Genomic DNA, 12,947 nt, shown 5'->3' on the forward strand with positions numbered 1-12,947 from the left:
CATTTCTGTGCTGTTCACAGCCATGTCCTCAGAAAATGCCAAGAGGGTATATACAAACGGGACATGTTGCAAGGGCTGACTAAAGGGAAGTATGACAAGTGTACCTTATGACTTCCTGGCAAATGTAAACCTGTGAGAAATCAGTGTTGAGCTGAGGCCAGTGGGCAGTACTGAGAGCCAGAGCCAGAATCTTTCCCTTAGCCCGGCCCAGGTGGCAGGAAGAGCTATAGCATTTGAGCTAGCTCTTGAGAAGGATGCTCAGGGATGGCCAGGTGGATAACACAGGGGCTGGAGTGGGGTGGGCCACCAAATCAAATGAGAGGATATAGATGATGACTTCTAGTGACTGTGGAAGATAGTCAGTTTGGTGGCTAAGAGTAATGGAGGGGATCCCTGGGTGACTCCGCAGTTTAGCACCTGCCTTCGGCTCAGGATGTGATCCTGGAGTCCTGGGATCAAGTCCCACATCAGGCACCCTTTATGGAGCCTGTTTCTCCCTCTGCCTGTGTCTCTTACCTCTCTGTGTCTCTCATGAACAAATAAAATCTTAAAAAAAATAAGAGTAATAGATTAATGGTTTTTCATGGATTTCAGTGTTCAGTAATCAAATGACATTGGTTCATGTGTTGACGTGTAGTATCTTAATTTTATAAACACTTTGTACCTAGACATTTGGATTTCACACATGTGGCTGACTATGAGCAAGTGGACTTGGACACCTGCTTGCTTTCAGAAAGGCCAAAGCTGGCTCTTCACAAAGAGGACACCGAGCTCCCACCAGAGCCCCAGCCTTTACCAAGTCTGGTAAGAGGAACCTTATATCAATCAAGTCCAGGGGTCCCTGGGTGGCTCCACTGGTTGAGCATCCAACTCTTGATCTCAGCACAAGTCTTGATCTCAGGGTTGTGATTTCGGGTCCTGTGTTGGGTTCTACGGTGAGCACAGAGCCTAAAAATTCAAAAAAAATTTTACCAGTCAGGTCTCATCAGAACAAAAGCATGCAGCCCAGAGGAAATTAGAATGGGGACCTCATTACAAAGGTGTTGGGAAAGCTGAACAAGCACACTAGAGCAATGGTGCCAAGGGAGAAGGTGGTATGACCAGAGTCCAGGAACCAGGGCTGTGGCAGGAGTGAGTCCAAGTACAGTTGTTCTCCTAGTGGGCACTGGGGCCCATAGAAGACAGGCCCTGCTAGGGAGATCACCTAGAGTTGGGAGGGAGGGAGGAACACTCCTGGTTCCTCCATTTATCCGCCCTCCAAACTCCCAGATGAAGGCCGGGTTTCAAAGCAGCCTAGAAATGGTTGCAGGGGTCATCCCTGCACAGCAGGGGCAGGTGTCTTTGACATGGCACAGTATTTAAAGACTGCAGGCCCTAACACTCTGGCATCTTTATCTGACTACGTACAGCAAGCTTTTTGGCAGTTTCTATAAGGACTCAATATCACTTTGGATTTAGTCAGAAACATGAAAATAAGTCCTTATGTAAGCTGTTGAACTTGTCATTGTTGCTTTAAAATAGACTTGATTCATCTAGGAAAAGCCAGTTTTGACCAAACATATTTATATATTTTTTAATTTTTAAAAATATTTTATTTATTTATTTATGAGAGACACACAGAGAGAGCCAAAGACATAGGCAGAGAGAGAAGCAGGCTCCATGCAGGGGGCCCGATGTGGGACTTGATCCCGGGTCTCCAGGATCACGCCCTGGGCTGAAGGTGGCGCTAAACCACTGAGGCACCCAGACTGCCCCCAAATAAATATTTTTTAAATTTAAATTCTAGTTAGTTCATATACAGTGCAATATTGGTTTCAGGAGTAGAATTCAGTGACTCATCAACTTGCATACAATACCCAGTGCTCATCCCAGCAAGTGCCCCCCTTTTTTTTTTTAGCAAGTGCCCTCCTTAATGCCCATCACCCATCTAGCCCATCCCTCACAAACCTCCCCTCTAGCAACCCTGTTTGTTCTCTATTGTTAAGAATCTCTTATGTTTTTTTTCTCCCCTTTGTTCACCTGTTTTCTTAAATTTCACATATGAGGGAGCACCTGGGTGGCTCAGTGTTGAGCACTGCCTTTGGTTCAGGTGGTGTTCCCGGGGTCCTGGGATCAAGTGCCACATCAGGCTTCTCACAGGGAGCCTGCTTCTCCCTCTGCCTATGTCTCTGCCTTTATTTCTCATGAATAAATAATCTTAAAAAAATAAATTCCACATATGAGTGAAATCATATAGCATTTGTTTTTCTCTGACTTATTTCACTTAGGATAATACTCTGTAGCTCCACCCATGTCATTGCCAATGGCAAGATTTTTTGACTAATATTCCATTGTGTATTGACCAGATATTTTTAATGGAAGTTATTAGTTTATTTCTTTTCTCTTTTCTGAGTTCTCCATTTCTTTGGTTAAGAGCACACACTCTCAAAAAAAAAAAAAAAACAGCACACACTCTCATTATGCAGATGGTGGTACAGTCAAGCAAAAAGCAGTACCTTCCAAGCAGGGTCAATCTTTGAGTTCAAGACAGCTCTCTTGGTAGCATCCCCCTGCCCCCAGCCCAAGTCAGAAATGTGAATCTGAGGCCTCACATGGCTCAGACTGTGTGGAGGGTGCTGTTAGACGACTTGCAGGTTCCCAAGCAGACCCCCTCCCACACCCACTTCTCTTAGCTGTAGCTTGCTACTGCCCGGGAGGAATTAGAACAGTTGCCTGTGGGCACTTCCAGCTGCTCATACTGCTGGCCCTTCTCCAGGGTGGGTGGCAGGGGAGAGCAGCAGCCAGGCCTTTACCCCTTTGGCCTGATGAAAATTCATGCGAATTTTAGGCAAACTTGAGTGGGACTGAGGTGAAGAAGCTCTAATTGCTTTCTCAGAGATAGAGATAGCAAGTAAATTATTTAAAGCAAAGATTTAGTGCCAACATGTATTTGTAGCTGTTGATATTCTGATCCAATTGCTTCTGAGATGTTTTCTTGATGGAAAAACTCATAATGTTAGTGGTGGCCCCGGCTCATGTGGCTGAGAGTCTATCTGCATCTTTTACAGGGACAGTGTGCTGTGGACAGAGCCCCGGAGTATATCCCCAATGCTCACCAGTTTGGCCTCATGCAAGGCAGCCATTTCGTGCTGCCTTTCAATCAGCTGGCGGTCAGAAAGAGGTGGGTATTGTGCTAAAGTCTTTACTAGGTGTCTCACTGATGGATGAATCAGGGAGGTATTCTTCAGCAGTGAGAAGGCAGAGAACAGGAAAGCAGCTGCTAAAATGTGGTTCAGTGGATTCCTGTGGTTTGTCCTTACCCTTCTTGATGACGGGTAGTTGCTATCTCTCTGTATGAATATAGGAAAGCACATAAGTAGGCATCTCTCTAAATCACTCTTGTTCTAGAATCTCAAGTCCTCTGGATCTATTGTCATCTGGACTACCAGCCCTACTCTATTGTAAGCACTTATTGATCTGATCCAATTGTCCACCCAAATTCTTTCACTGGTGCCTGGTGCCACATCTACACTAGGCTGTGCATTCCCTCTTGCCTTCACATGGGTTTGCCTCCAAGGATGCTTCCTCAGCTAAGCCAGCTCACATCCCACAGACAAGGCCTGGGACTGGCCAAAGTGCCTCCAGATTCCACATCCTTCCTCTTCTCCAAATCCTTCAGACTGCATCTGTTGTTAATGGCCTTCTGTGATCACTGCCCCCATCACACTGTCTTTAGACCTTGACTCCTTATCTCACTTGCCCTCTAGAGCCCATTGCCCTCATCATCATCAGTGTTAACAAGAGGAACAAACACTTGTGCCAGAGACTGCCTCAGTATTTAACACATATACCCCAACTCAGTCCTCCTAATTATGAGCAAGGTATTATCTTTATTGAGGTATAGGGAAGTTAAGTCACTTGCTCAGGGCACACAGTAGAAGTAGAATTCAAAGTCAGGCACTGTGTTTATGCTGGTAACCATTTCCTCTCTAGTAGTTCCTAACTTAAAACAACTCCAAGAGACTCCACATCCCACCCTCCCCACAGTATCCTGGCTGTATTTCAAGACTTCTTGAGTTGCCTTATTTAAAAAAAAAAAAAAAAAAAAAGTTGCCTCCTGTGGCAGTCTGCCTTTCCTCCCTTCCTCCCCACCCACCCACTCAGCCTCCCCTCACTTTTTGATTGTTCTTGCCACAGTGGTCCCAGACCTGCTGTGGCCACACCCCATGATGCCTTCTTTGCTGGGCCCTCAGTGCGGCCATGTGCACCTGGCCATCTTAGCCCCACACGCCCCTGATTTCCTGCTCTCCCTGCCCACCCCTGCTCAGTCTCCTTTGCTGGCTCCTCTTTCATCAGAGAAGGCCCAGGGCCTCTTCTGTGTATTCTCCCAGGGAAACTTCCATATTTCAACGGCTTTAGAATACCATCTATTTGTACCAGCACCCACATCTCTAGCCTTCACCTCTGCTTAGAACTCAGGAGGTGTATACCTAGCTGGCTCTTCCACATCTCCATGTGGATTGGGAAAGGCTCCTCCACATCGAGAATTCACTCTTCCCCCAAACCCACTGTCCCCATCTTTGGTCTTTGCCATTTCTGTAGACGTTAGCACCATTCCCCTGGTTGCCTAGGGCCCTACCGTCAAGATGGTTGTTCCTTCCCTCCCTCTCCTAATTCAGTCTATCTACAAGTCTAGTTGCTTCTTCCTCTGGCAAATTTCATGAATTAGTTCATCCCCTCCACACCTCCCACAACCCCCTGGCCTAAGCCACCACCACTGGCCTCTGTGGACTTTTCTGACAGCTGCCTGCCTAACAATGCCTGCTGACACCCCAGCCTCATCTGACAGCTTCTTCAGGTCAGAGGTACCTTTTCAGTTGTAAATCAAGCCATGCCCACTCCCCTTAGTACTTCGACTCCCCACCCCGCCCGCATTTCAAATCTAAACACTGCTTCACAGAGCCCCCATCAATGAGGACAGAGCCACACTCTCTTTTCCTTTCCCTGTCCCAACGCATCCTCCCCTCAACTACTGTGTGCCGCCATCTCCCACTGCGCCCTACGAGGGTTTTCCTGGCTGTCCACCAAAATCAGGTCCATTGTGTTAGCAGACTTTGAAAACAAAGTCCTGCCAAGCTTTGTGGGGCTTGCTCCTGTCATTCAGAGCTCAGTGGAAACACCATCCTTTCAGAGCTACTGTTAAGTAAACAACTGGTTAGCCTCTCATGACTCAATTTTATCTCTGAAAGATTTCTAGTATCAGTTTTGTGGGAGAAAAGACATTCCTTTCTGTTCCCTGCTTCAGTCTCAGCATCTAGAACAGTTCCTGGCAGATATACATATGTGGTAATCATTAACTGAATGAACAGCTAGATGGATAAATGAATGAAGAATAATGAATGACTCTCTGCTGACATGTTAAATATAAAGGTTGAAACAATTATTGAGTTCTCTCTTGACACTATTTTTTAAAGGTTTTAAAAGTGAAAGTGTATTCCTTTCTGAGGTCTGAGCTCTCATTTTCCTCCAGGCTCTCAGTTCAGCTGAGTATCCGAACATTTGCCTCCAGTGGTCTAATTTACTACATGGCTCACCAGAACCAAGTGGATTATGCCACACTCCAGCTGCACGGGGGCTACCTTCACTTCATGTTTGATCTTGGAAAAGGCAGAACTAAGGTCTCCCACCCTGCACCGATCAGTGATGGCAAGTGGCACACGGTATGCTCTCAGGAGGCTTGTCATCACTCATGCTAAGTTTTAGTCCATCCATCCCTTATGTCCACTCTGGTTCACTGTCATGAAATCATCCCCTTTGATTTCTAGCTTGCTTTGTGTCTACTATCTCCCCTATAGAACATCAGCTTCTTGCAGGCAGGGGTCTTTTCCACATCCTGAAGTAACACTGGGGTTTAGTTCAGTGCATGACACCTAATAGGCACTCAGCAAACATTGATGGAATGAATGAAAGGTAGCAGAAATGTTCCCGACTAGAGGAGAAGTAAATCAAGTGGACCTGTGACATGAATGCACCAACCCTTAGATAATGGCATTTGCTTTCTTTTTTTTTTTTTTTTGAATTTTATTTTTTATTTTTTATTTATGATAGTCACAGAGAGAGAGAGAGAGAGGCAGAGACACAGGCAGAGTGAGGAGAAGCAGGCTCCATGCACCGGGAGCCCGACGTGGGATTCGATCCCGGGTCTCCAGGATCGTGCCCTGGGCCAAAGGAAGGCGCCAAACTGCTGCGCCACCCAGGGATCCCTGGCATTTGCTTTCTTATAACTAGGACTCAGGAGTACTTCCTGTTCTGATGTGTGCTTTGCCTGTGCCTGTACCAGTCTCCTGCCAGGCTCAGTCTCCTCAACACCAATTGTGTAAAAATTAGAGCCATGCTTTAGGATTTCATTCAGGTTATTACAGCTATAATGAACAGATGTTGCAAACAAACATGTTAAGGTTCTCTCAGATTCCTTAAAAACTGGATATTGTCATTTTGTTCTAGGTCAAGACAGAGCACTTTAAAAGAAAAGGTTTCATGACAGTTGATGGCCAGGAATCCCCCACAGTGATCGCTGTGGGAGATGGTACCATGTTGGATGTAGAAGGAAAGCTGTACCTGGGAGGCCTTCCCTCTGAGTATAAGGCCAGGAACATTGGAAACGTAAGCAGTGTTTTCTGTATGGAGCCCATTTTAACTTTACTGTGGCTAAGTTTTTGTCTTTTTTTTTTTTTTTGGTAAAGGAAAATGTTTATGTTAAATTATCTTGTTTGAACCTGCGGCTTGGCTGAATGATGCAAACCTTTTAAACTGCATCCCTAGGTTGTGTGTGTTCAGGCTTCCCCTTGGAAGCTCTTGGAGCTCAGCCAGCCATTCCTGTTAATGAACATTTCCCTTTCCACAGCTATTCAGCTCTGGTACAATTCAGGAAAGTCCAGCAGATTTGTGTTTGCAGATTAGAAAACCCAGCATTCTTGATTTCCACACTATTTGATCAAAATAATAGAAAATACACCTTCATTGCATTATTAGCCAAGATACTACTAGCTAGTAGCTTTCAGTTACATGTTCATGTAAACTAATGTGGAAATTCTATTTAAAAAAACAAAAGTTAATATTTTAATGTTTTTTTGAAGTATAGGAAAAACTGACCCTTGCCCTTCCTATATTTAGAGCATCTATTCTCTGTCATTTGGTTTAGATCACCCACAGTGTTCCTGCCTGCATTGGGGAAGTGACAGTGAATGGCAAACAGCTGGACAAGGACAGCCCAGTGTCTGCATTTGCAGTAACCAGGTGCTATGCAGTGGCCCAGGAAGGAACTTTCTTTGAAGGAAGTGGATATGCAGCTCTTGGTATGTATTATCAACAATCTTGAAAGAAATGTTTGGGTTTAGCCTGCACTTGATATGAATCCAAGAATGATATGATAGAGCAAGATCCTTGGACAAGGCTGCAGCCAAGACCATATTTAGTTAAGTGTTCCAGTTTATCCCGATTTCTCAACTTCTAATATAAAAGCCTTCTCCCTCACATGCTCTCCAGATGGCCTGATGTAGGCTTGCTCCACCAGGCATGATGCCCCCTCCCCTCTCCCCGCCCCAGCAGAGGGAAAACGTGTGGTGCTGACTTCATCTGTACATCCCCTGAATTTATGTAAGGCATACTGTTGCAGCCCAAGTTAATAAAGGCCTTTGACAAAAATCAGCATAAAATATCCATACCAGCCAGCCAAATACAAGTCAGGTTTGATGAAAAAAATGGACTCCACTGAGATTGCTGAAAATTTTGATCCTAAGTAGAGGAATTTAAATATCTAAAATGCCTTTTAAAAAATGCCTTAGAATGTAAATCACTCAAGGCTTAGAACTAGCCTTTGTAATGTATCTGGTGTTCCCTCTCCATCTGATGTCCTTAATTTGCTGTTAATTTCCTATTTGCAGTCAGGACCAGGCTCCTCTCAGCCTCTGTTCTGCTTTCTACCACAGGGAACCACATTTCTCTGGCTTCCAGGGAGGCCCTGGTGGAAGATAGGAGCAGGCAGGTGGAGGGAAAGAGCTATGACCCATTTCTTTCGCTCTGAGCTTCCCAGCTCTAGTAACCTTCCCTGCTCCGGAGAAGTTGGGCTGCTCCCAATTCTTCTTTAACCTTGGACTGAATGACTTCCAATACATATCCCTCATTTGGTTTTTCAGCTTTTCAATCACCTAAATAAAATATCCATTTCATTAAGTCTCCACTTAAGAAAACCTAGTATGGATGCTAATCTGCTCAGTAAATGATGACATACCCAGTATATAAATATTGGGAAAACAGAGTGGACAATTCCTGGCTAGACAATGATGGGATTATATGGATCAAATCCTTTTGGGTTTTTTCCCTATGTGGCTCTAGATGAAAGGATGGGCCTGCCTTGGCTCTAGTCAAGATGGGGTAGGTTTTCTTTAATAGCATTACTACCACGATGGGGTAGGTTTTCTTTAATAGTATTACTTCATATTACAGATGAGGAAGCTGAGGCTCAGTGGGTAGAAGTGACTTGTTGGTGAGGATGGAGCTGGATCCAGAAAAAGAGCTAGAGCCAGGCTTCCTGAGCCAGGAGCCAAAATGCACAGCCAGCCAGCCAGTCAGCCAGCCCACAGCCTCTCTGATCCCGAGCTTTCTTGGGCCAGGCTCATGCCTAACTTGGGGTTATCTTTGTATTTTTCAGTCAAAGAGGGCTACAAAGTCGGATCAGATGTAAACATCACACTGGAATTTCGTACCACTTCTGAGAATGGTGTCCTCTTGGGGATCAGCAGTGCCAAAGTAGATGCCATTGGATTAGAGATTGTGAATGGCAAGGTAGGTACTTAATCTCGATGGGGTGCCTGCCTACTCCAGCTTCAGAAACAGAGAAACTGAGAAACAGCAGAAATACCCAGATCCAAATGTCCAATGATCCATTTCAGCAGAATGAAGAAAAGCTTCAATTAATCCTGAAAAGATTACAAATGACAAAAAAAAAAAGCCCTGAAATTAAATTTAAAGCCAAATTACAACTTGTAATACACCATTTGCCAACCTGATCCTCTTTCCCTCCCTAATATTTGTTAACTTATTTGGAAATAATTCTAGATTGAGAGCAAGTTATAGTAAAATGTACAGGGAGGTCCTCTTGCACCCTTCTCCCAGGCTCCTGCTGTGTTAACATCTTGCATAAGTCTTATACAATATCAAATCCATGAAATTGACATTTGCATAATCCACAGGTTTTTGCAGTTGCGCTAGTTGTATATGTGCTCGTGTGTGTAGCTCTATACAATTTTATCATGTGTATCTTGTTTAGCTTTATGTATCCACCCTCACAATCAAGACACTTAACTGTACCATTACCACAGTGCTCCCTGTAGCCACCCCTTCATATCCACACCAACTCTCTTCCTAATCCTGGGCAACCACTAACCTGTTCTGCAGCTCTCTGTTATTTCAGGACTGTTGCACACATGCTATGACCCAGTATATACCCTCCAGAGATTGGCTTTTTATACTCAGCTTAATTTCCTGGGAGTTGATCTGGGTTGTTCTGTGTATCAATAGTCCATTTCTTTTTATTGCAGAGTATTCCATGTGATGGATATACCACCGTCTAATTTTTTTAATGCTAAAAACATACATTTCTATAGCTGTTCTGCTTTCAGCCTTCAGTCCTTAACAATTAGAGGTACCTTAGTCTCTTTTGCCTGAAAACTGCTTCTAGAGTTTCTCCTGGTTCTCATTCTCCTTCCTCACCCCGCTGGTGCCATCTGGGTGCAAGGGAAGAGAGCCTTTCTTCTCCTTTTCCTTTGCTGCAAGCTCTCCTGACAGTAGTCAAGACTATGGCTGGACTGTCCTGGTTTTCAGGCTCAGCCTCCGTGTTTTGTGTACTAGGCCAGTTGTCCCTGGCAAGTTGTGAAGAGTGGTCTGAGGTCGCAGCATCACCAGTGTGTGGGGACTGAGCCTAGAAATTCGCCAACATCCTTTGCAGATCGTGATTCCCATCCCGTCAGGGCACTGCTGCCTCCTCCTCTTCAGCCATGTGCTGCATCCCCCAAAGGGTCACATGAGAACTGGGGAGTTTTGGCCAGGCCACTCAGAGGCCGTGCGGGGAGGGCAGAAGAGACATCGCAAGTCCGCTCTCTACCTGCTGCACTTGGCAGCATTTCTCTTTCTCTGTGGCCAACTTGTGTTGCTCTGGGACTAATATGTTTGAATCTTCTGAAGCTACTGCCTCCTGTAAGGGAAGGAACAAGTCATTGTGCTCTAGATTTTTCCCAATCGTACTTGCTTGTTTCTAGTAATTCTGCTTATTTCCCATTGGGTTTCTGGCTCCTAGGACATCCTAAAATGTGGGTGAGGAGGATATAAAAAAGTATCTATCCCTTGCTCTTCACCCCCTCTTCTTTCGTCCTCATGTCTGCACAAAGCTGCCTCTACATCATACTGCTTGCCTCTCTATGCTGTGGCTTACAGCAAAATGCTTCCTCATCTGTACTTCAAAAAGAATCTTGAAAAATTTTGTATCCATTTGCACATTTTGATGTGATATCTGGAAAATGTTATCAGAAGTGTAACAATTGCCAAAAATGTAATTTCTGATGTATGTTTTACCTCTATTATTAGCTTATTTTTCCTTTAAAACTTTTCCTAGCTGTTGCCCAAGGACTTAATCGACATCTGTAATTTGTTAGTCCCCCTGAGCCACCTCACATGCAGCATAACTGCCTTACAACACTATGCTTATCAGTCTTCCCTGCCATCTTTTGCAAGTCTTAGATTTGTGTTACCACTTGCTGTGGTAGAGCATCTACAGACAGTGAGTAAATGTTCCTTCAGACCTGCTAGCCAGCTGCTGTAAACTGCCCGCCCCCCACCAGTAAACCCATCAGCTCCTGCTATCCTAAATATGAGCCACTGATTTGAGGATGTAATGCAAAAACAGTGGCTCAGGCTGATTCTCATCACCTGATTCTCTCAGGTGGTCATTGGTCCTTTCTGTAAGTTGGGAAGTAATGAAATTAGAATCCTTTAAGGGTCTATTTTCAAAATCACTGGTTTTCATAGTTTTGCCCTCTTTTTTAGGAGAATGTTAGGATTTTATCCATTCCAAGAACATTATATAAATGGATTGTGTTCCTTAAATATGGAAAGATTCACCAAGGTATCTGCCTGTCTTTTGTTTGTTCAGATCTTATTTCATGTTAACAATGGTGCTGGTAGGATAACAGCCATATACAAGCCCAAAGCTGCCACTACGCTCTGTGATGGAAAATGGCACACACTTCAAGCTCAGAAGAGCAAACACCGCTTGGTTCTGATTGTTGATGGGGATGCAGTTCGTGCTGAAAGTCCACACACTCAGTCCACCTCAGCAGACACCATTGATCCCATTTATGTCGGTGGCTATCCTGGTACGTATGGATGTCTGCTTTGCCTATTCACTTTTAAGGGGCACTGTCACTAAGGGAAGCCTTAGTTCAAGTGGATACAGAATTGAGATTAAGAAAAATACATGTTTGGGCGACAAATTCTTTACATTTTTAGAAAGATTATTTCAAATACCTAGGAATTCCTGGAAAAGTTAAAATAATCTACACACATAAATTCACCATTAGGTAAGATTCTGAGAATATTAAATGAATGTAAAGTAAGCTAGATGACTTTACTGAGGTGATTCATCTTAGATGATCCTCAGAACAGGAAATCATTTTAGGGGACAGACATGATCTTATTCTCTCACACTGGTTCTGGATTTGAATTATGCACTTCAGACATCCTACATAATTGTTACAAATAACTTACTTAAGTTGTGACACAGTTAAGGCACAGTTGTGACTCAGGAGTTTTTATTCACTTATCTCTGAAGTAACATATGTAGAAGAATATTATTCTAATTTTGATAGAAAAACCAACTGATATTATATCTGTTCCTAATGTGCTATCTATGTCATTTAACAAAATTAAGCAAGATTTTTCCTGTCTTCTTTAACAGCTGATATAAAGCAAAACTGCTTGAGCAGCCAGACGTCCTTCCGGGGGTGTTTGAGAAAGCTCACTTTGATTAAGGACTCACACGTACAATCCTATGACTTCAGCAGAGCTTTTGACCTACAAGGAGTTTTCCCTCATTCCTGTCCTGGATCTGAACCCTGAGCTTCAGAGAAACTTCCCAGTGGGGAATCATTACTTATATTTTGAGAATTGTTTTTGTGAATTAAAATTTCATTTTCCACTCAGGTTAAATGTTTCCAGAGAGAAATTTTGTGTTTATAGTAAACTAAAATCATGTACACAACAAATACCTCTATTAAATAGTTTAAAATATAAATTGAATTCATTGGCCCCTTTTCTTCATAAACATTGAATATTCTATTGATTACTTGACAGTTTTTCATGTTTTATATTTTGAGTTTTATAAAGTATTTGGATCGGGTCCAGGATGGCAGTGTAGGAAGACCCTGAACTCACATCTTCCACGGACACACCAAATATACACCTATTTATAGAGCAAGTCCTCCAGAACAACTGAGGACTGAATGGCTTCTGTATCACAGAGCACATACAGAATGGCAAGAGGATGGAGACGTGGTAATGAAAGAGACCATACGACTTAATATACATTGCTGTATACTTAGGATTCTATATATGAGCTCATGGCAACCAAAAACCCAAAACATGTGATAAAGAGAAAGCCAAACATGACGCTACAGAAAGTCCTCAATTGCAAGAAAAGAGACCAAGGTAGAAAGGATGGAGAAAAACTACAAAAACCAGTAAAAAAAAAAAAGAAAAAAAAAAAAGGAAAGAAACAGCAATAACTACTTTAAATATAAATGGACTAATGCTCTCATCAGAAGACATATGGAGGCAGAATGGATAAAAATAAAAAAAAAAAAGACCCATCTAGATATGCTTCCTTAGGTAAGTGGGGGGAAAAACAAAAATAAACT

General features: G+C 43.4%; 1 protein-coding gene across 1 annotated transcript in view; it reads left to right on the top strand.

Annotated features, from left to right (window-relative positions):
• The window catches only part of LAMA1 (laminin subunit alpha 1), a 155,351-nt gene extending 143,027 nt beyond the window's left edge, over positions 1-12,324 (top strand). The window contains exons 56-63 of the mRNA XM_041763608.1: positions 669-804; positions 3,048-3,160; positions 5,510-5,699; positions 6,484-6,642; positions 7,181-7,334; positions 8,690-8,823; positions 11,186-11,408; positions 11,990-12,324. Of these exons, the coding sequence (XP_041619542.1) occupies positions 669-804; positions 3,048-3,160; positions 5,510-5,699; positions 6,484-6,642; positions 7,181-7,334; positions 8,690-8,823; positions 11,186-11,408; positions 11,990-12,150 (1,270 nt within the window). The 3' untranslated portion in view covers positions 12,151-12,324. The remainder of the gene's footprint in view (positions 1-668; positions 805-3,047; positions 3,161-5,509; positions 5,700-6,483; positions 6,643-7,180; positions 7,335-8,689; positions 8,824-11,185; positions 11,409-11,989) is intronic.
• The last annotated feature ends 623 nt before the right edge of the window (positions 12,325-12,947 follow it).

This window comes from Vulpes lagopus, chromosome 1 (genome assembly GCF_018345385.1).
Source record: "Vulpes lagopus strain Blue_001 chromosome 1, ASM1834538v1, whole genome shotgun sequence".
Lineage (NCBI taxonomy): Eukaryota > Metazoa > Chordata > Mammalia > Carnivora > Canidae > Vulpes > Vulpes lagopus.